General features: G+C 35.1%; 1 protein-coding gene across 1 annotated transcript in view; it reads right to left on the bottom strand.

Annotated features, from left to right (window-relative positions):
- Positions 1-11,245, bottom strand: part of LOC124636076 (glutamic acid-rich protein-like) — a 33,705-nt gene extending 22,460 nt beyond the window's left edge. Inside the window, exon 1 of the mRNA XM_047172027.1 lies at positions 9,775-11,245. Within this exon, the coding sequence (XP_047027983.1) occupies positions 9,775-11,245 (1,471 nt within the window). The remainder of the gene's footprint in view (positions 1-9,774) is intronic.
- Between the last annotated feature and the right edge of the window lie 13,108 nt (positions 11,246-24,353).

The raw sequence follows: 24,353 nt of genomic DNA, 5'->3' as shown, positions 1-24,353 counted from the left end.
CATACATCTACACATACATTTTCATTTATAATATTATTCAGTTCAAAAGTTTCAAAACTTCGTATCCGGGATCGAACACCTTACAAACTGCGGTTTAACACAATTTACTCAGTAAAATCAACATCATAATTCCTTCCTACATTTCTCTAAGGTTGCGGTACCGAAATCAATTGGTTTTGTCACCAACCTCACGGAAACCATTGTGGTTGCGCGCGCGCAGATACCGTGACGAATTGCGTAAGTAAAACAACTGTGGGTGCTAAACTAATCAATGTGATGATTTGTTTTTCAATTTAAAGTTTTTTATATTATTTTCAAAGATGGAGATAGCATCATATTTTTTGCATAAATTAAAAAAAACAAGTCGATTTGTAAATGCGAAATATAAAATAGAAATATCCGAATTAAGGGCCTCTTTTTTTGGACACGATTAAAAAGAAAGTCTTCTGGCTATCCTTTTCCAACTACATATATTGGGGTTTGCTACCAGCTTATCCATACGCAACAGACTATTCTCCTTTTATCTCCTTAACCCAGCTACCTGGACAGCACGATACATTTGGTAAATACTCCCAAAGATGTTCAAATGACACCCGGAATCCACAATTTAACGTGCGTTCACAAGAACCAGGAAGCTCGTTAAACATAGATGGTCACCCATCCACTGACGGACCGCGCCAAGCCTTGCTTAACTTTTGATCGACAGACCCGTTCGGCTATTAAGCCACGATAATCCTCTAAATAAGCAATTTTCTATAATACTTTAAGTACTTTATCCGCCTCTATGAAGTTCACCACGGGTTACGGAAAAAAACATTTATTTCAAATAATAGCAAAATATTTTTACCAAGAAAACTTTGTTTTGTTTTACTGTATGGTTTGCTTATTTGTTTTGACTCCATTTGCTTATCCCCTCACTCTATGAGAGTGCTTTCAGAACAATTTTCAGGAACACTTCCTTATATTTATGTACAAATATATCGGATACCAGTATATATACTTCCGCCTATTTTAATCATTTACTTATCTTACAACCTTACCTAAATTATGGGTTATACTAAATCTACATTAATATTTTGAAGCTAACCTCAGGAACTAAAGAAATTTAACAAACAAAGGCTACTGGCTAATCTTTATCCGTGTGTGCGGAATGGGACACTAGTATTACATATCATACGTCATACTTCTTCTTCTTATCGAGTGAGCTGCAGGTTTAATCACCTAGCAAACCCTGGTGTCAAAGTTTCTCACATCCGCCTGACGGCCTCTGACGTGGAATTGTAACAACGACTGCTACTGGCTAGCATTCGGGGACGCCGGCGCCACGTGCCCTCTCAGGTACGGGGGTGGAACACCGCCAACTTCCAAATTCCAGGCTACTTTGTGAAAGTTTCTAAAATCCATAAAGCGATTTCATCCCGTCCCGGGAATCGAACCCGAGACCTTGTGCTCGTGCATATCAGTTCGACACATCATACTGTTTGTATGTTAGTTAATCTTTCACCCAGAAGCTAAAGACAGGATTGCTACGATACGTACTTTATACTAAAATTGCTCAATTGTTTTTTCTGGCCGCGTAAAGCAGTTCCCTCGCCACGTTACGCGGGTGAAACCGTTGGCGAAAGCTAGTTATCATTACAAATTGCAACCAAACTGCATTTGGTACCCGCTACAATATAATACAGCTTCACTGGAAGTTATTGCAACCCAATATTTAGTAATTAATTTTCTATATTGGTTAAAATTGTGCCCATTTCAAAAACCTGAACTTAACGATCTAATATACCCAGTAAGTTTTCATTTAGATTTAATTTTCCAATTATGTTCTTTCAAAATGAAGTCATGATTCATAATACAATAACTAAAAAATCTCTTCTTCTTCCTGCCCTATTCTCAATTATTTAAGGGGTCGATGCAATAAGTTTTCCGCTTCCAGTCTTTCTCTGTTTCTCATCGTACTAACATCTCTTCTTATTCATGTCATCTTTCAGACAATCCATATTTTCTTTAGTGTTCCTCTTCTTCTCCATCCATCCGCATTACTTACTACTAGGATCACCTTAGAAGTACCGGGTTTAGTGCTAAGTTTAGATGCATAACTTTGTTCAGAACTGTGGTTTGAGCCTAGTGCTAAAACTATAATAAGGAGGCTAGTGGCATGTGATTCATACCTGAATAATCCAAAGTACCAATACTTACTTCATAATAATATCCAAAAAAATGTTCCGTGACCTATTAAAACGGGTTGTTTATTATTTATTAATACACAACCCTTCCGTGGGTAAAGCTATTTGATGAGGATTACGCGAGAAAACGTTAATAATTTATCTTCAAAGGCTTAATGGAAATCTTTAAAAAGTACCGCTTGAAGTGTTTTGTAAGTCGGCCATCTTTTTTTCTCACAATTCAGTTGTGTTCAAAATCTAGGATCGATGTGAGGTATAAGTAAATGAAATTTCAATATTTTTGATCATGCATACATACAAACACAACTTTCTAGGGAATTCAATCCACCATATTTTTATTTTCTCAAACAAAAAATAACTAGCTGTTTTCCTTCGGTTTTACCTGCGTCCCGTGGGAACTATTGCCAGTATTGGGATAAAATATAACCTATCTCTGTTTCTCAGTAATCAGCTTAAACAGTAAAATTATTTTTCAAATCGATTCAGTCGTTTATGAGCCTTTAGGGTGCAAAGCAACAAACAAAAAAATATTTCCTCTTTATTATATTAGAGGTAAAGATAGAATCAAACAATAATTCAATCAATGCACCTGCAATCACAAAACTGCATCAACATTTTAAAATGCAGTCCACCTGCAACAGTTTACAAATCGATGTAGACATTGTGTCTCAACACGAAACATCGATAAAATTCGTTATACCGATTAGTTCTACGTCATTCGTTTATCGATAGCATTAAAATCAATCAGTCAATATTGCATCGATAGTTTTGCAAGAATCGAAGCAATGTATTGGCGACATCCCTAGTTAATTTGAAGATTACAGCAACTTTTTTGCGTAGTTAGTTTAATAGGCGACTGCTGTACACAGGGTATCGGGGTTCGATTCCCAGGTCGGGACCAAATCATTTGTGGTTTCTAAGATCAGCCTGTAGTCTGGATGTGGGTGATTGATACACCCATGTATCGGAGAGCTCGTTAATGTCGGTCCTGCGCGTGATTTCTCACCGGTCGTCAGATTACCATTCCATCGGGTTATGAGAGTGAAGGGAATAGAGAGTGCACCTGTCTTACACAGTCAGAGCTACTTTTGAATTTATTTTTTTATTTCCCTTTTGATCAACAAATATATATTTTTTGCTATTTAAATTAATTTTGTTTTCTAACGAGATATAACTTGGTGTAAAGATTCAAATTAAATCTTCACCAATCATTGTTTTGTTCAGAATTTAGCCTTGAACTCTATGTGCTGCCTGACTAACCGTAAATTAAAAACTGTAATCATCTATTTGGCTTGAGCAAGCATCGTAAAATTAACTTTCTTGAATTTAAATAAGATTTTCTCTCTCGTTACCGGGCATAGAATTTAGATTTCAGAGTATGCACTTCTTCAAGTCTTTATGTACCTATCTAAGTGCATCTTGGAGACCATTTACCCTGGTTGTCAATAAATTGAATATCTTTAGCAGTCCTTTTTTTTAACGACGTCAAAAATCATCAAATGACCCCTCCCGCTGTGGGTTAGCAGCGGTGAAGGATTGTCCGACTCTTACTGACTAAAAACCGTCGTGTTCCGTCGCAGGCCCTCCAAGGCGTATTAGCTTGCCCATGTAACTGGGTTAAGGCTTTCAGATAGGCAGTCCATGTAAAACTCTGAAACTCAGCTTATTAGGTGAGACTGGAAGCCGACCCCAACGGAGTTGGAAAAAGGCTTGGTAGATGATGATGCAGTATATAAATACCTACAGGTCTGTATATCTCGAAGAAGTTACAACCTACTTCAAACAATTTCCTCTTACATAACGCATCTTAATTTCACAGTTTGTACAAATGTAACGTTTCCAAATATTTAATTTGATCTCCATTGTTAACCGTAGATAACTTAGTGTTAGAATTTAAAAGTAAAAAAGTTATCGTCACGAACAAAATCACGTTTGAAAGAAACTGTGAAATTACTATTTTATATGGTTGTCACAGTTCCAAAATAAATCAGGTGAAATAGGATTTGAAATACTGAAGTGTTTGTAGTATTTTGAAATACCGTTGCGACATACCAGACAAGTTAATGTTTTTGTAGAAATCATCAAATACCTTTATTTTCAGGCTACTGTGGCCCATAGATATACTTATATTTTTTATATAAAATTACCCCTCCCGCTGTAGGTGCAGCGTGAAGGAGTGTCAGACTTTTACTGACTAAAACCCACCATGATCTTTCTAAAGCCCTATGAGTACCAGGGCCACGGTTATTCGCCCGAACAATCCCGTGACGAGCTCTTTTCAAAAAACTGATACTTAATACCTATGCTTTCAATATTGCATTTTCTCTGGTCAGTATAATTTAAACAATGAGATTTCAAACAAATAAATTGCTCAAACACTAACCCAAAAAAATAACTCGTAATTATTATAAAACAAACAAAAATACGCGAAATACTATTGCAATATTAAACAGGGTTACAAAAGAAAAATATTTAATATTGTACGCTATGAAATAACTGGTCACACCGGATTGATTGTGATACAATTGTACAATTTATTAGATTTGTTGTTTATGCGTAATAATTTGCTTTTGTTTATTTTCAGAGTGACCTGAAAAACGTACGGTTCAGGGAAATAATGTTGCATTGTATTACAATGCTAATTGTAATTTGATTTAGGTAATGAATAAATATTTTGTCTATATTTATGTTGTACCTCTGTTTTACTGATACCAGCTTTTTATTTAGTGAACGAAATGTGCGACTTTTCATATTAAAAAAAAATATATAAGTTTTTTTTTCTCATCTTAATGGGAACCTTAGTATACCTACTGAATTTCCTACTCGATATCTCTGCGCACTTAGGTACATCTACATTTAAATTAATGTTGGAAAAAAAATGGAAGACGCCTACAGAATTATATTATGCAAAACTTATTATCAGGAAGATGTAACCCTAAAAAGAGATATGTACATGCTTATTAGTTGCATATTATAATAATGCATTCGCGAATGTGGCATAATATGAATACATCAACTAAAAAAGCAAATACATAATATTACAATTCACAAAGCTCAAATTCAAATCATCACATTTTATCATATCTGATAAGTGATATCCGTATTGAAATGATTAGCACTCTCATGATGAAACACATTCATCAATAACTTTGGTCGTAGCGCAAATACTATCCTTAATAAATTATATGCAACAACGATCATCAGGTATTTGGCTGGTATCTGACCGTCTGTAAACTTTGATTGAATTCACGACTTTTTTAGAAAATATTTTTTCGAACCATCGGGCTTAAGTTGCCGTGTGGCTAATGTACATATTTAGTTACCGAAATGCATTTACAATTTATTCCTATTGCACAAAGTACGCATCAAGCCATTTTAAGACTTTTGGTGATATTTAGATATTATTATGGTGGTAAGCAATTTTTTGGAAATAAGTTGCCAAAAAATAACAGATTCCGGAGAATATTTTGTCATTTTACGTGTAACGAGTTTATTTTGTCAGAAAATGCAATAAAACGGTCCAGTAGGTAGTGAATATTACAAGCACAGTGGGTTGAATCGTGCGAAAATGTATAAATAATACAAAATTTTGAAAAAAAAAAAATGTATAAAAAATTATGCTATAATCTTTTCTTACCTACGCCATCCTCCGAGTCTTTTTCCCAACTATACTAGGGCTTTCAGTCTAATCGGATGTAGCTGGGTACCAGTTCTTTACAAGGAGCGACTGCAATATCTGACCTCCTCAACCCAGTTACCCGGGCAAAACTATCCCTTGATTAGACTTTTCTTACCTACGATTTATGAAAAAAATATTTTCATAGAAGAGATAATTTTAAAAGATTATAAATAAACAACAGTTAAATAATTGGTTTCGATATTATTTCTATTGCCACGAACAATAAGACTGATCTATTGAACTATGTGTAACTTTACGCTACCTACGTTGATCTTTGTGTAATTAAATAAAGTTAATAGAATTATACGCACCTCTCAACCTTTTAGTAACTAGAACAATATTTAACTGGTTTTCAATAGAAATATTACCTAACTTACTAAACTGATAAATAACTAGGAGTGCTCTTGAAAACATTATTGCACAAATATTCTAATTATTTCCATTGAAGTTTTGTAAAATCTTATCTAGTACTATATTGGACAGTATTCCTCCGAATATGCGCGAATTTAACTTAGTGAGGTTCTTGTCCAGTTGTGTATATGGAGAAATAACATCATTATTTTACGCATACCTATCAAGAGCCAAATATTTTATGCTCATATTTTCCAGTAACGATATCGAACCCATGATACGTTGAACAGTACTTTAACGTCCGTCCGCCACAGTAAATATATAATTAAAAACCTTCCAAGTGCGAGTCGGACTCGCGTACGGAGGGTTCCGTACCATTTACAGTTTATAAAACGAAAAAAAACAACGTTTGTTGTATGGGAGCCACCAAAATATTTATTTAATTCTAGTTTTCAGTATTTGTTGTTATAGCGGCATCAAAATACATCACTCGTGATAATTTTAGCTCTCTATCTATCACGGTTCATGAGATACAGCCTGGTGACAGACGGACAGACGGATGGACGGACGGACAGAGGAGCGAAAACAATAGGGTCCCTTACCCTTTGGGTACGGAACCCTAAAAACTACATTTTTATTATCAAAGCCAAAGTCAAATATGCTTATGGAAGGTCTTTCGTAACGTAAAACTAGTTGCATTATGGGATGGGACCTCTCTTTTTCAGTCCGAATTCAGTTACGTAACACTTATTAAGTAAAAGAAAGATAAAAAGTAGGCGTATTATTAACACTTTTGCCTAATAATTCAGGAAATACCAGCATAACATTATGTTACACTTTTGTAAGAAAAATCTAGATCAGTTATTTTGTAACTATTTTGTAACTATTTTGTTACCGTTTTGTTACTCAACGACTGAATGAGAAAGTATATTGGTTGTTTTCATAACTTTGTGTCACTATTTGGGAGCAACATAACTATGTAAATATTTAGTTTGTGGACTAAAGTCGGTATGGTACTCAAAATAGTAGGATGATGTTAATTTTTCGCGTGTTATATAAGTGTTTTCTAGAATAAAAACCCGTATAAATTTTAGTATTTTCATAACGTATTTAAGTATCTGTCCATTGTACTGTATTGCAAGTAAAAATTAAATCGTACCTTATTTATATTGTTGCTTAAATATAGTAAAAACGCCTACTGGTATTTTTATGAGGAAAACTCACTGCGGTTTTTATAACTCTCATCACATATCAATGAAACAAAACAGGCAATTTGCAAAAAAAGAAAAAGAAACGTCACTCATCTATTCAGAGTTATCAATAATATCTATCAGATTAGCGTAGAAAAACAGATAAATGACTTTGAGGAAAAAGGAGCCTCATTATTTACCAAACATGTAACTTATTTTTCATCAATAAAAGTCGGATAACTATCAAAATGTTGTATCTCACCGCGCCCCTCACTGAAACCAAAACCTTGTCAAAGAAATTAGGGTATTTGTAACTATTATGTTGACTTCGTTCACCTAAAACTCTACTACTTCAATAATGATAGACCTTATCTTCGTAGCAGTAGAGTACATATTTCCCAAGAGTTGATTTTGACAGGTGCAAAAATAATTTTGTAAAACACGTGAGTGGTCCATTGCTATGGTACAGAACTTTGAGAAAAGGTAAAATATATCCGTATTTTTTTCCGTATTACAATTTCGTAGATGTAAATTGGATGAAAGGTCGAAATAAACGTAAAGTTTTACGCCGCACTTTTTCCGACATCGCACCAATTTGGCCCACTATGCGTATTGCAATTTCATATTATTTTATAGGTGAATTAAGGTTTTTTGGGGAATTTGCATCATAGTTGTGGGATGAATATTTTTATTGGCTTCAGAAGCAACGTTTTCCCTGTAAAATATATTTTTTAATAATTTTAAACATGGAATTATATTTTTTTCCGTGGAATATAAAATTATTATTTGGTTAATTTGTAACATCTTACTGGCATGATGCAATCGCTTCCATACCAATATAATAATGAGGTAACATTTTCTTGTTTGTTTATTTGTACCAGGCTCTGAAACTTCTGAACAGATTGAAAAAATCTTTCACTGTTGGGTAGCTACACTATTAACGTATAATATAGCCTATATTTTACCCTGCTACAGGAGATTGTTCCCATGGGACGCGAGTGGAACTACGGCAAAACAGCAAATGCTTTACAATATGCCTTTCTAGTTAGACATACGAAAATATAAGATGTGAAGAGATACAATAAACTAGATTGAAATGTACTCTGTAAACAAGAACCATTCTTAAACACATTGTTTAAAACGAAAGAAGAAAAACACTGCAGGGAAACCCGAGACAGATATCAAAGTATTATGGGAAAACGGCATCATTATGAAACAATATTATTATGTTCAAATAGTTACGAAAAAATGTGGGAAAAGGTCAGAAAATGCCGGAAAATATGGGAAAATAATAGGCATCGGGGATATTGCGTGCCTACGCATATGACGTATTAGGAGTTAATAATAGCTCGCTTTTCCCCGCGGTTATACTTGTGGAACGAAGGAAACTTCCCGTACCCAGATAAAAATTTACAGTTTACAAAACTAAAAAACATAATAACGCTTGTCATGTATTTTCATCAGAACTCGGAACGTGTGCAAAATTTCATCCTAATCGAAGACCGGGAAGAGGGTCAAATTAAGATTCCAAGATTTTCTTACATACATAGTTATAAGTGAAGCTAATAGAGGTATAAGCGTGTTAATAAGGCTATATCCTTTCTCAGGCTAAAAACTATCTGTGTACTAGAAACAAACGTTTTGTCGTAAATGCAAGACATACCGAGTTACTTACACATTTATATTGTTACTCTTTTCTTTTTAGATAGGTACGTCCAAATCAGTTGCAAGTATATTTTAAAGACATACACATTACCAAATTGATATATTGAATTGGCTTCACTAAAAGTCCCTGTTTCTTATCTCAGCTGTCGGAAGTGTACCCCAACAAATTCAAGTTAGGGTCTAAGCAAATTAGGTTATCATCCCTTCACTAAATGATACCGTCATTAGACCTATATGACCTTTCTATTATTAGTTAACAGGCTCTAGACACACAGACACACTAGGCCTGAATAGTCGCCAAACTTTTATCATCATAGCAGAGGATTTGAGAAACGAAGTTGTAGGAAGGAGGTTAGATACGTAATTTCTTTGAAAATCAAAGTTGGTATTACAGTGCTTTATCGATTTCAACCATAATGTACAGTCAACTTCAGGTCAGTGGTAACAGTTTTATAGGAAAATCATACTTATTACTATTGAGTTAAGGTGCATGACAGTTACCACTGATGTGCAGTCTACCGTACATATAGGTAAATGATCAGAAAACGATTTTTCAATATTGCTAACGCCCAAAATAATAATGTATGTAGGTATATGTATTAATCATTATGTTTATAATTTTACCCGAAATGTCTGCTAGCTTAAGCTGCATTCCATTTCCGCAATACTATGCCCATTAAAAAAAAGTCAAAATGTCACTTACCCTTCTCCCGATGGTAATCCTCTTCCTTCTGCTCAGATTCCTTGTGATGATCCGATGGCGCCGGTACAGCATCAGTCACAGCATCAGTGTTCGTTGAATCAACGTCACTGGCTGTAGGTCCAGTCTCCACGGTCGTGTCAACCAGGATCGAGTCTGACCCCGTCGTGTCAGAACCAGTAGTGTCCGAGGTATCACCAGGAGTCGTAGCTATGACTTTACTGTCTTCAGATTGTTTACCAGCTTTATTTGGCTTGCCCTTACGTTTCTTGTTTTTCCGCTTTTTAGGGAAGAAGAGCGTTGGTTCGCCGTCTTTACCTTCGTTATCGTCTGGGACTAATGATATTCTCTCATTGCCTTCTACTAAAGAAGGATTCGTGGTATACTTAGCTGAGAATCTCTCTATCTTGTTTGGCTGATATTTGACAGTTGTGGTCTCGTCTTCATCATACACCATGTAAAGCTGAGGGTTTTTGAATACAGACAGTTTGCCTGATTCGAGCTTCTTCTCTTTCTGTTTGTTTGTTCGTTTTGGTATTTGTGTCGTGGTTGGTTTCGTTCTTTCGGGGCTGACTTTGTATTTTTCATCGTTTGAAGTTTCCTTATCGTCATATTCTTCATAATCGGGATACTTTTTTCTTAGTTTTGATCTGTCGTCATACTTGTCAGTTTCAGCTAGTGATAGTTGAGCTTGAATCTTTTCCCTTTCACGTTCTTCTTTATATATTTCCTCTTCTTTAACTTTTTCAGATATCGCAACTTGCTCTTTAGCATGACGTGCTTTTAGTTCATCAACACTGTCCAAAATGCTTGCTTTTTTAGCTTCGCTATCACTTTGGTCTTCCTCTGGGATCGGTTCAGGTTTTTTATTTTCTGTATTATTATCTTCATAATCATTATCCTCCTCATAGTTCCTAGGTTTCTTTTTGCTACTTAACTTAGAATCTTCAACGACTATATCTTTTAAATCAGGAACATTGTTCTCTTCTTTAGTTTTCAGATCCTCTGTGTCTTTTAGTTTCGCTTTCTTTAGCGCATCTACAACTGGATTGCTTGGTCTTTTCTTAGTGATAATACTCACAACACCATCTATATCAGATATTTCAGTGTGATTAACTGGTTGAGGATCGGCCGAGGGTACTGGCCTGTTTGTGTCAGACCAGTCCTTTTTTTCATAATAGTCTTCACCATCACTCTCACCTTGACCTTTTTCGTAGTAATCGTCGCCTTCAGGTTCAGCTACAGCTCTTAGTATAAAGTTGACCGGTGGTGCTAACCGCTTCTTAGGCTTACGGCTAACTTGTACAAATTCTCCTAATTCCTCACCGTGTTTGTTTTTAAACGGCACCCAGTCCGGGAACAGATCACCTAAGTTCGCTTCACGTTTGGTCACATTTTGTTCACTCACAGTTCCTATACTTAGTGCGTTGGTACTAATGATAAGTGTGATCAGTGTTAGCTGTGTTGCTATCATTTTCCCGTGTCTACTGAAGCATAACTCTATTGAATCACTGCCCCGAGGTGATTGTTCGGCGGCTGCGCGCGATCAACTGTTTGTGTCAGTTAAAACTACTATTATTTATATTGTTTGAAAAACGATTCTCCTCGCTACCGATAACTATAGCCGCTGGAGAATTGTATGGATCTGTCGCAGATTTTTCTGATCTTGTAGATGAAAATCTGAATGAGTCGTCGCAATGGCATGATAGAGTACAATACTGTGGACACTACTATTATTGTTATAATAGTTATTTTTTATTGATGCTCGTGTAATAAAAAATACCACTGTAGCATATTATCATATCAAATAACCACGTGCTATGCTATAGAAAGTTACTTTACTTAATCTTTTCAACTTGTAATAACAATATTATTTTCTTTTGTGTTCTAACAGTAGTGTTACATTTCAGAACTGTTACAGTTACCAAATATTGTCTACAATCATTACTTAATAATTTTATCAATTTAAACCAATTGTTGGCGGAAACTTATTACAAAAACAAAATAATTATAGTCACAATTATGTTATAACTAAAACTAGTGCTGATTGGCTAGATGTTACAAGAAACAAAAACGAGGTATATAACTTAAATAACAAACTGAAAGTAAGTCACCGAAAGGGGCCAAAAAACACAAAAAAAACACCCATTATCACATAATTGTAAAACCTGACTTACATCTTGTATAACACAAAAGCAACAAGCAAAAACTTTCGTTAAAAAAGGCACCACAATGATTTTATCATGTAAAAAATTTGAACAGCAAAATGTATGGGCGACTTCAGTCGTATCCATACTATTGTCATCGTCGCCTGAAGTGGAGACAGCGCCGTGAAATCTTTAATTTGTCAGTGCAACGAGAATGCAGACGAGCGGTTTTAACGTTACTGTAGTATCATACATACAGACATGGAGAACAAAATGACTAGAGGAGATATCGGAAGTCTCCTAAGAAAGTAACACAAAAGTCAAGAACGTAACTATGCTAATGATTCTCGACTCGAATCAACAGTAACATTGGTTCGTAATTGTTATTTTTTTATTATTTACGGAAATCCGTCAGTGTCAACCAGCCGTATTTACACTCGGTGCGTGTGTTACTGGCCTTAAAGCCCAGCCAGTCCTCTCACACAAACACAAAGCATACGCAAAGATCATTCACATTTATAAAATTGGGCTAATTCAGAATGCTATTGAATTACAAGAACAATATAACCAGCACATATCAGCTATTTCCCACATACCATACTTTCAATTGTTTAATTATTTACGTATTTTATGTAAATCTCCTTGATTTTTGCTCAGATGCAAATCAACAGCTTGTATAGAAGCTTCCCTTTTTATTCAAAACTAGCTTTCCGCCCGCGGTTTCACCCGCGTCCCGAGGTAACTGCTTCCCGTAGGCGGATGGTGACAAAAACTAAATCCTATGTCCATCTCCTTATTTATTTATCCTATCTGCCAATTTTCAGCTAAATCGGTTAAGCCGTTCTTGAGTTATAAGTGGAGTAACTAACACGACTTTCTTTTACACCAATCAATCAAGACCAACGTATGACAAATTAGTTTTGATTTGACAAAGAACCCAAACGCCTCGTTAGTTCTAGTAAGTGATCACGTCTACCGATCGTTACTTGACCAACAAGAAGGCGCCTGACCTACCTTGCATATTCGCTATCTTCCCTTCCTCCGTAATACCGAATGATTAAATCATTGTATGTCAATGCGCAAATACACCCGAGACACGATTGTAAGACGTTAAAGGGATTTAGAAAACAGCAATAAAAAAAATCCTTTATTTATTTCCTCTCCGTTATTTATTATGTATTTATTACATTTTAAAGAAGGCTCACAGACTAACAGAAATATAATGACTGTAATATTAACAAATAGCTATTTACAAGCCTCAACAATACTTCTTTACCAATGCATATTGCTTAACCACATTTGGAACTTATCCTACTTAATTATAATATAAGCACTGAAAATCTCTGAAGTGTTTTCTCTCACAACAATCAAATGTACATAAGTAGCTGGGGGATTATATAATTAAATTAACAGGAATAGACCCGCAAACTAATTTGGCATATAAATTAGTTATGTCATAAGTTAACGCTCATGTACCAACCTACGTACATACTATTGTGTTAGGGTATTCTGATTAAAATTGACAATGCGATAAGGCTTCAGGGATCTGTTTCTAAGGATTCGAATCTCAAGTAAATTTTGAGGTTCAAGTAAATCAACATTAACATCAAACATTAATTGAAAATGGTTTTATTAAAAAATATTAATACTTAACCAATTATTTTTATTGATCACCCTCGCTAATTAATGTTTTTACTTTTCTGTAAGACCTTCTAGAACTATCTAGGAGCGCGGTATTCTAATTTGCTGAGAAGTCTGTTAATCACCGTTTTTTCTTTGTAGCCATAAGGATCGGTGAATGCGGTTCTTGTGCGTCATTCCTGTCCAAAAAAGTTGTAGTTTAATTCGTATTACCTCATAATGAATAGGCGACGATAATGAACTATCTCCCAACAAATTATTTTTTCCAGTAGCATAAGATGGCCACCGCCAGAGAGTATAGGCCCAGAAGAAATGGCTCGACGACCCGGACGCCTACAAGCCTGATTAGTGAAAACGCTCAAAACGAAAGGATCATGAGGTGTGGAAACGTAATGGAGAGGCCTTTGCCAAGTGATGAGACTAAAAAAAGACCTGTTAATGCAATCAACGTGGTCATTATTCCAAATTACATTATTTCTTCTATCACCTCCGGCGTTTCAAACGCAGCGTTCCACCCGCCCGCCTACTCCTCAAGGCTACCTGTCGAAACTCGTGTGACATCCATCAGCTCGCTGCTCTTGCTTAACCAGCAACAGGGGTCAGTGACCTTGTCGTCTGCTAACCCAAATTGTGTATATAGCGTTATACTTTGCTTCAAGTTGTTTGTTAATCAATTTTATCAGCAGTTTTCGGTACTATGTGTAATTTTTTGCGATAGAATTTACGGTGGCGTGCGACGGTTCTTTGGTTCCAGATTGGTGAAGAATTGTTTGAATACCCGTATTTGGAGTGTTTGTTATAAAATTTTACTGATATACCCAGCAGTTTAAGTGATTGGAGAATCAGCTCTGATTGAATACACTTGTCAGTCGCAAGTAAACAGTTATGAAAAATTGCAAACATTTCTAACTTGTCGTTGCAATATTTAAAGTTGTAAGTTACCTATTCATTTGTGATAGGCAGTTATTTTGGTATAAATAGAAAAATAACAAACACATTGACATTATTTTCATGAAAGATTTCCTTGTTATTTAACCGTGAATAGACTATACTCTATTATATACAAAAATAGATCCAATTATTGACATCAAAGTGAAGGGTGTCACTGACCTCTTATCGTTAAAAACAGCAGTTTATATCGTTTTCTTTCTATCTATCGCAATATCAATATTTATCATTGCAGGCTTGCAAAAGCAAAACGTCTAGTTTTTTTTGCAACTTGAGCAATAAACAGTCAAATTGAATAAAGATGTCATTATATTTGACAGCCGGTTTGTAAAATAACAATAGCTTATTTGTCGCATTTTGTAATCAATTACTGAAATAGGTAGCGTAATATCTTAATCTTTGGTTCCTAAACGCTGGTTTTTAATCGGACTTTGATCAATCATGACTTAAGACTAATGTGGTTCCACATAGAAATAGAATAAAGATGACTACTAGCTTACATAGATACTTCGTTTTCTATGTATAAGTATCATCGTCAGCTTATTTAGGGTGGGTTGCACCATATAACTATGACGATAACCCAACCAAAACCAGCCGTCAAACCGATTCGAAAAATTCTTCAATGTTAGATAGCCAATGAACGAAAGAATAAAGTACTTATACATATGTATTTTGCATAAAGATATACAATAGAGAACGGCAACCTTTTCTCTGAGTGCGATGGGTTTTTATAGGATGAAGTTAAAACTGCCCACAAAAGCTAGTGATTATAGACTTGTAGGTACAACTATGACTGTAACGTCTAACTGCAGCAACTGCAGGTCACCACAACATTTTATGTGGTCATTGACATTTTTCCTATAAACTTTGTCAAGGTTTAGAAGATTATCTCCGCATTACACTAATACAAGCTGTATCACTATTAGCCAATGACCACAGATCAGTAATACTTAAGAAATCAAACAGTAAGAGACAACAATGGCTGGCTGTACTCACGTGCAGACCAGAAATAATCAAATTGGCCAAAGTTTCGTACTCGACGTGTATAATTAGTTATAGGTAAACTGCAAGTTGGAAGAGAAATCTTTGTGTACCACACGTAAGTATTTTAAGTTGCCAAATAGACTTAGAGAATCAGTCCTGAGAACTTGTAGATTAAATGTTATTTGGGAGATGCCAGCAGTCTAACCAAGGGGTATTCGTTTGCCCGGGTAACTGGGTTGAGGAGTTCAAATAGGCAGGCGCTCCTTGTAAAACAATGGTACCCCAACATAGTTGGGAAAAGGCTCGGGAGATGATGATGATGATTTGAAATGACGGCAGATAGAAGAGGAAATATGGAATAAAGAAACATGTTTATTTACTTATTTTAATTTATTTACAAGGCACACCAACAATTTATTTACAATTACTTTCGCTTATGTAAGTTTACAATTATGGTTAGTCCTGCGTAAATAAGTTAATTACAGGTGCGCACAACGCTCAAATTAAAAATAACTCAAATTAAATTAAACCAAACCAAACTATACATAACAAAAATAATAATAAAAAAAAAGAAGAATCGATAGAGGCAAATGATAAGAAAGTAATATTTCATAATAGGTACTATTCTAAATTGGTCAATTTTGTGCAAAAATTAATTTACATGAGGCATTAAATTGCGCTTAAATTTATTATAAGGATCATGGAAAATGTCAAAATTGTCCGAGCTCCCGCACAAAGAGTTATAATCACTGCAAATTCGTGCCACAGGTGAGCGTTTACCAACATTGGTTCTGTAAAATGGAATGTGGAACGGTTTGGAGACTGGGTGTTGCGCCGACCAGAAATAAAATTGAGATAAAGACAGGAGGATGATGATGAAATAGACTGAAAACTATTCTAGCAGTTTTTTTTTTATAGTGGGACTTTTAACATCTGGAATCACATGCTTTGAGGCTATACATATGACTGATAATGGGTGAGTCAAAGGATAGGAATGGTTTGAAAGAGAAATAAAAAGGTGTACCATACAATAATGGATACACATACCTACAGTGCATTAATAAATATATTAATGTAGGTATCATCTTGGAAAAATGATGATTATAAGCATTAGAATCCATAATATCTTTCGAAGCCCTGTTTGTTGTTGTGACTTAGTAGGTAAAGAATAAACCTCTCAAATAGTGTGGGTTCGATTTCAGGGCACACAAGGACCAATGCAACTTTTTAAAGTATGTAAGTGCTTACCAAGACTGAAAAGTGAAGGAAAGCATCTTGAATAAACCTTGACCAAAAAGTCTGAAATCACTAGCTGGCATTGAGCAAGCGTGGTGATTAACGCTCAATCCTTCTCCATGTGAGAGGAGGCCGCAGCCCAGCAGTGGGACGATAATAAGGCTGATTATGATGAACCTTTTTTTAATTTCATTTGGGTTCGTTTAATTTATTCTTACTACAAACATCTAAAAAGAACATGGTTCATCTGTAGTTATCAAATTAACGTCTTCTCCTTAGGTACAGCTAACAAGACAACGACGATATCAAAAATACGAAAGTAAGTAAATTCAAATAATAATTTACTTCAACAAGCTAGGAACTTTCGATTTGTTAAATAATTCTCAATAACCAATATCCACTATTTCGATGAGGCAATAATTTAATAATCCCTTTGTTTTTGCTACCTTTGTCAGCAACAAACTTGACAAAACTCCGACTAGTTGCCAAACAGATTCTCCACCATTTGCCCTTTTACGCCCACTGGCAGCAAATATTAAACTGGAAACTTCTAACTTAGCCAAAATCCCCTTTTAATCTTAAAGGAACGATATAACAACTTACCTCTATTTACCGTAATCCAGCAAGGTTTAATAACCGGAAATATATAACGAAATAAATTATTAATTATTTACGCAAGACCCGCCACGGTGGCTATTAATTAAGCTCTTAGATATTGGCGATATTCCCTCAGTTAATTAAAAAGTTAGTTCAACCGCTAAAGCAAAAAATAAAACCTATTTGCATTAAACTTTTTTTTCGCAGATTGAAATTTAAATCAATTCGACGAATCTAGATTTAAAATTGGGTCTTCTTTTTTTGAATTCACGCTTGTTTAGTGTTTGGACAAAAACGTTGGAATATTTTATTATTACAGATGAGTTACTTAAAGTTTAAGGAGATTGTGGCTGGTAACCGAATCAAGGTCAGGTTTTGCTTGCCGCGGTCTGTAATTGGATGTTAGATCAGATAGATTTTTGGTACTTGTTATAGGCATATTTTGTAGTTTCACCCGCGTCACGTGAGAACTACTGCCTGTACCATGATAAAATATAGCCTATGTTACACGTGAAGATTGTAACTTTCTTACAGTGAAATAATTTATCAAATCGGTTCACTAATTCCAAAATAGTTTAGGGTACAAATAAATAAAACATATAATAAAAATAAGATTATGTTGGTGTAGATTTAATATAATATAAGTATTTTGTTCTCCGACCATTCCTATAGACTACTGCGATGATGTGTTAAAAAGACTGTTTGCTTGAACGCGCCAACTCAGGAACTATTCCTATATCAAAAATCATTCCAAGTTTTATGTAGCCCATTTATCAAGTGACGCTTTAGGCTACATTCTATGAACTAGTTCCCATGGGACACCAGTAAAACCGCTGACAAAAACCCGTTATCTTTTTTTTGACGACGTCAAAAATCATCAAATGACCCCTCCCGCTGTGGGATAGCAGCGGTGCGGGAGTGTCAGACTCTTACTGACTAAAAACCGTCGTGTTCCGTCGTAGGCCTTTTATGTACCGGGACCGCGGTAACTCGCGCGAACAATCCCGCAGCCCATAGTCAGTTATTTTACAAGGAAAAGTTGGTGTTTATCAATGGTGTAGCAAGAAGGTTCTGACCTTTGATCTCATTTACCACAGTACCATTGATCACTTGCTTAGCATTGCGAATGATAATGAGCGTAGCTGTACCGTAGAGTTACTACTCTTCAATATTTGCGTAAAATTTTGTTTACGTTGCTCATATTTTAATGGAGGAATCTTACCAAATATATTACTATTAATATTATAGGTTAAGGCGTTGTTTGTATATAAGTTTGTCACTCTTTCACGCAATTTTTAAAATAGCTTAGGTATTCCTAGATAAGCATATATAAAGTATTTTTATGTAGGTGCGGAAAGTAGTACCTTCAGGAGAATAAATTATAATATTGTTACGAACTAACACGGTATAGAGCTTACTTATGTATTTTTTTTAGGTACTTGCATTTCAACAAATTAGCTACTGAAATATTTTTAAATAGCAAATAAACAACAAACAAAGTAAAGTTTGTTATTTGTTTAGAGCCCTATAAAAAGATTGATTGGTTTAAAATTAAATTATAATTGAAATAATGCCTACCTATGAAAAAATAGAAATAAGCCTGTTGGTCTGGCTGTTTCCATGGACGACGATACATAAATCATTTTATATCAAACAATCTATCTACTCATTTTCACATAAATAATAGTTAAAAAAATTAAAAAAAAACACGCTATATACATGTATTTTCATCAGAACTCAGAGCGTTTGCAAAATTTCATCCTAATCGAAGACCGGGAAGTGGGTCACGTTTAGATTCCAAGATTTTCTTACATACATAGTTACAAGTGAAGCTAATATAAGCGTGTTAATAAAAAACAAACAATGTTTTTTATGACGTCACATCCTTTCATTTTGTCTCATTTTTCACTTTTCTCTCATTAGTTAGCCTTTAAATATAATAGCTAATATAATATCAAAACTGAAATCTTGAAAAGCGTGAAATAAATCGAATTACCGTATATTGAAGGGAAACATTCTTTAAAGATACCACTGCAAACCATTTTAAACTCTCTCTACTTAGCACTAAAGTTGTAAGTCCTATGGCAAATTCACACCAAAAATTTTGACACAGCAGTTGCAATTTGAACTTTGTGTGCCAAAGTTAAAGTCGTGTTCAGCTTAGCAAATTAATGCAAAGTTTCGAAGATAATCAATTTCATTGATAGTTTTCTTGGACCATATCATTTTGAGGGACAATTCACCTGTTCGATAGTTTTTTATACTTTATTATAATTGATTGGATTTTAAAGATATCTATTAGTGGTCTAGAGATTCAAGGATCTATAGCTATTTGATTTTTTGACCTTCAAGCTTTTTTCGGATATACTTGACCCAAACTGAATTAATATTTTCACTTACCATCAAGTAACGAGGCAAAAAATACGTAAAGAGTGTTTACTGTTGTATTGTAACAATGTGTAATAGCTTGTGGTTCTGGGTTCGATTCTCGGTCCTATAAAGTATTAATGTATTTATATCAGGAAAAATCTAGTGGTCTCTTTCAACCATCGACGTTTATGGTAAAATTTATAAGAGTTTTTATATAGTAAGGAAATCATCTGCCACTATACTTAGATATAGCGGAAGTTAGAGTCTGTCTCTAACTGACTGAAAGCCACCATGTTCCCTTTATATAATAACAAAGGTCAACAAAGTCAAAGTCAAATCATTTATTTCATTTAGGCCTTTACAAGCACTTATGAACGTCATAAATTATAATTAAGTTTGATTCTAGTTGCCCATTCTAAAAGTAACTTCCTATGGAGAAGAACGGGCAAGAAACTCCATGGTTACTCTTTTTAAAACATAATAGGTATGAACATCATAATCTATGTCCACATAGGTCCCAAAAACCTCCCGTGGGTTCAAAAAAGTGATGCTTATATCGTTAAGTTTTTTGGTCAATCCCAATGAAACCGCTTTACCGCAAAAAATGCCCATGTCAACAAACTTAATTAATGGATCTATCAACAAGATATATTAGCCATTGCTTATAGGCGAAAAAGGCTATCAGAACTAATAAATACTAGCACTTATTGTCATTAGCTCAAGTAGTTTATTAGCCCATAAATGTCTAGATAACTAGTAATATGTAGACTAACGAAAAAATTCGGTTTATTTATCATAGATATTTATTGGTTTATTAGAGGTGGGATATTAATAAATACTATTTTAGTTTACGTTTTGTGGAGACGCACGTTTCAACCATCGTTAGGTTAAGCAACGCCTGACACGGTCGATCCGTGGATGGGTTACCAGTACTTACTATCTTGCCATGAAGAGTTTCTACGTGTTTCGGATGCAATTAAATAGGAGGGTCCCGGCTGTCATTTGAACGTCTCAGGCAGTCGTTGCGGTTAGTAAGAATCCAGAAAGGGTGACAACCAGTCTTACAGTCGGGTTCATATTCATTCATATTCATATTATTTATTTGCATTCCACAATCTATAAAGTAGGTGTTACAATTAGGCTTAGAGCTAGGTACAATTGTGGACCCTGTAGGGCACAGCAAAATAAACCTGGGCGGTCGCCCGGGTGATCCGATATACTCTGAAACCGCCAACCCGCATTGAGCAAGCGGTATGATTAACGCTCATTCTCTGTATTAGGAAAGGTCTGAGCCTTGCAGTGGAACAGTAAAAAGGCTAATGATGATGATACGATTCAATTTCAAACCTCCAAACACGCATCATTTCTTAAACCAGTGCCATTACTACCCACTAAAGTATATCAATTTAGAGTGGATATTCAGATCGGACATAAAACGTAACTACATCTGTTCTTGCAGTGAGGATAATGTTACTGGACAGCCGACATCCGACGCTGCCGGGAACGGCCCGGACGAACTATTGTGTAAGGAACCAGCCTATTCAAAAATAAAATATGTACCGTAATTGGGGTGTTATATTGGCTTGTTTTTACAGTAAAATAGCTGCACCGGTTGAAATAAAATTTGAAATAGAGATGGGTTGCTATCTGTAGAAAATTATAAGTTATATGTATGGTATATAATGTACATAAGTTATTACACATATAAACCTTCCTCTTTAATCACTCTATCTATTAAAAACCGCATGGACATCAGTTGCGCAGTTACGAAGATTTAAGTGTGCAAAAGGACAACGGGACATAGGGACAGAAAAAGCGACTTTGTTTTATACTATGTGGTGATTCGGGTGAGCTTAGTTTTCGGGTAAGCTGAAAAACCGGGGAAATCAGTAGAGGTTCCGCTTTTCAACCCATAAAGATGAATTTTAGCATTTTATCCGGATGATAGGAGTCGTTCCTTCAGTCTCGGGTGGAACCACGGGCATAAGTAGCATACTTTATTCCAAACTAACAAGTTACATTTTTAACAAATCTACAGCTTCTATAAGTAGGCATTTCTATTTGAAGAATAAATGTTCAACAGCAATCAGGTCCACTTGGCAGTGTTCCCACAATTTCCGACTTTTCTCAACATAAAAGCAAATAATGTGTTATTTCAGTTCCAGAAATCAGCTAACATTAGTTGCTGGATTAGTTCTTAGTTCTAATAGGTCAAGAGGTCTTTAGATGCTGTTGAATTAGTTCTAAAAGTGAAATATATTTGTGTGGGATTGTGTGGGAGCTCAGAATTGTTGAAAATGTATGTGTATTTTTTTTTATTTCGTATTAGTTTGAAAAAACAATTATTTATTTGAATTTTGCTATGGGAAAGTGTTGGAGTGGAGACCACGGACTAGCAAGCGCAGCGTAGGACATCCTACAACAAGGTGGACAGACGATCTTATAAAGGTCGCCGGAAGACGCTAAATGCAGGTCGCTTCCAACAGGTATCTGTTGAGATCTAAGGGGGAGGCCTATGTTCAGCAGTAGACATCCTATTGCTGAGATGATGATGATGATGATAGTAAATATAACCTACTATCTTCAGCCAATGGTTTCAAATCTATTTTCTACGCTACTTTTCATCTATCTGCAAATAAAAAGTAGCTTATTATTATGCTCAACTTTAAGCTCCCGTAATTTTTTCCCACGGACATCAGCCTTGTCACCATACAATAGTTTGTTTCTCTAAACGATATCTATCTAATAATATATTCCTCAAAGTATTAGAAGTGTAACAGTATTACATTGTCCTTTAACAATGAATGTGTACATTTCCTTATCTCAAAATTAAATAGGCCTATAAACTTCTATTAAATACTAACACAGAATCAACGAAGGAAGGAGATAGACTAAATATTATTAATCCTACATTGATAACAATAGTTTCTAAACTGTAAGAAATATAAACACTGAACATCTGTGCTGAAGCTAGACTATTTCCTCTTCTCTATTGTAATCCCATGATAATATTATTTGATATCAATTTAAATTGTTACAACGTTTATCTTAGTAATAGTTGTGTCATTGTCTGCGTTTATCGATAATATTGATCAATCTATAATTCGAACGATAGGTTTATGAGCTATTAAACTGTCATGTACATTTATTTCATCATTATAATCTTTTTCTCCTTTCTGCCCTGTTCCCATGTTATTTGAGTCAGTACTATTTTTTTTTTCACGTTATTAAAACCCCTTTGCTATATGTTCTGCATACTACATTCAACAAAAATAGTAATAAAGAGGAAGTGAATAGGAGGATCAACAATACTTGGAAGAAATACTGGCTACATAAGGATATTTTGAAGGGAGACTATGATCTAAAACTAAAGAAAATTGTTATGGAAACATGTATAGTTCCAAGCCTAACTTATGGCAGCCAAACATGGACATTTACAAAAGAAATAAAAAGTAAAATCAAAACATGCCAGCGATCAATGGAACGAAGTATGCTTAAAATAAGAAAAATACAAAAAACTCGAAGTGAAGACATAAGGAGGAAAACCAAACTTACAGATGCTCTTGAACAAGCTTTGCGACTTAAGTGGAAATGGGCTGGTCACTTGTCAAGATACACAGACAAGAGATGGTCCCTACAAACTACCAAATGGGCAGGGCCTGCTGGAAAAAGAAGTAAAGGCAGACCATTTAAACGTTGGGCTGACGATATAAAAGAAGTAGCAGGCAAAGACTGGTTGGCAGTTTCCCAAAATAGGGAGAAATGGAAGGAATTAGAGGAGGCTTTTACCCGAAAGGGGTTCGTGTAAAGGAACAAGAAGAAATATATTATAACAAACATTATTATAGACTAACCTAGTTTAAGTGATCTACTAACACTTTGAAATGTAAACATTCTTTATACCGAAATAAAAAAAAGCTTTATTATTATTATTATATGTTCTGCGCTTCCATTTCTTTCTATAATTAGTCATATTAATAGTAGCCACTCCTGTCTCATTCATTTAATCTTTCATGAAATTAATTCATATTTACCTTGGTCTACTTTTGCCTCTCCATTGATCCTCATTCATTCTTAACGCACTCTCTGTAGCATGCGTTTCATACCTTCTCATCATATACCCAGACCACGACAAAAGTTAACCTCTCATTTTACAAGTCACTGGCGCTACTTACAAATTGCCACTGAAATATTCCTTCTTCACTTTAACCGTACTGGTTACCACACATCTATCTCAACATACCTATCTCTGTCACATGCAGTCGTCATAAGCAAAGGTCATAATATACCAGGCACGAATGGACTCAGAACCTACGATGCCAATAACCATGCAAATTGAAAAAGAAAACGTAGGTAAAGTAGGCATAGGACGGACACAAAAGCCTTTAGGCTGAGGATGCAGCCAGGAACACGCTTAGACAAGAGATAGATAACAGTCATTCAGCAATCATGGATAATGTAACTTATCATTTGTAAGAGACCCGCATTGGCAATCTATCTATCTATCTTTGTAATGTGCGTATCTACATCTCCATGTACTGATTAAGAAATAGAGCAAATGTAGCCAGATAAAAGCTTGCAATCTGCGATTACCTTAAAATAATTCGCAGTCAATCCGGGGATTACCTCTAAATACAATGTTATAAGCGTTACTTTCTA

This window comes from Helicoverpa zea, chromosome 13 (genome assembly GCF_022581195.2).
Source record: "Helicoverpa zea isolate HzStark_Cry1AcR chromosome 13, ilHelZeax1.1, whole genome shotgun sequence".
NCBI classification, from domain to species: Eukaryota; Metazoa; Arthropoda; class Insecta; order Lepidoptera; family Noctuidae; genus Helicoverpa; species Helicoverpa zea.
This window is presented reverse-complemented; position numbering and strand designations above follow the sequence as displayed.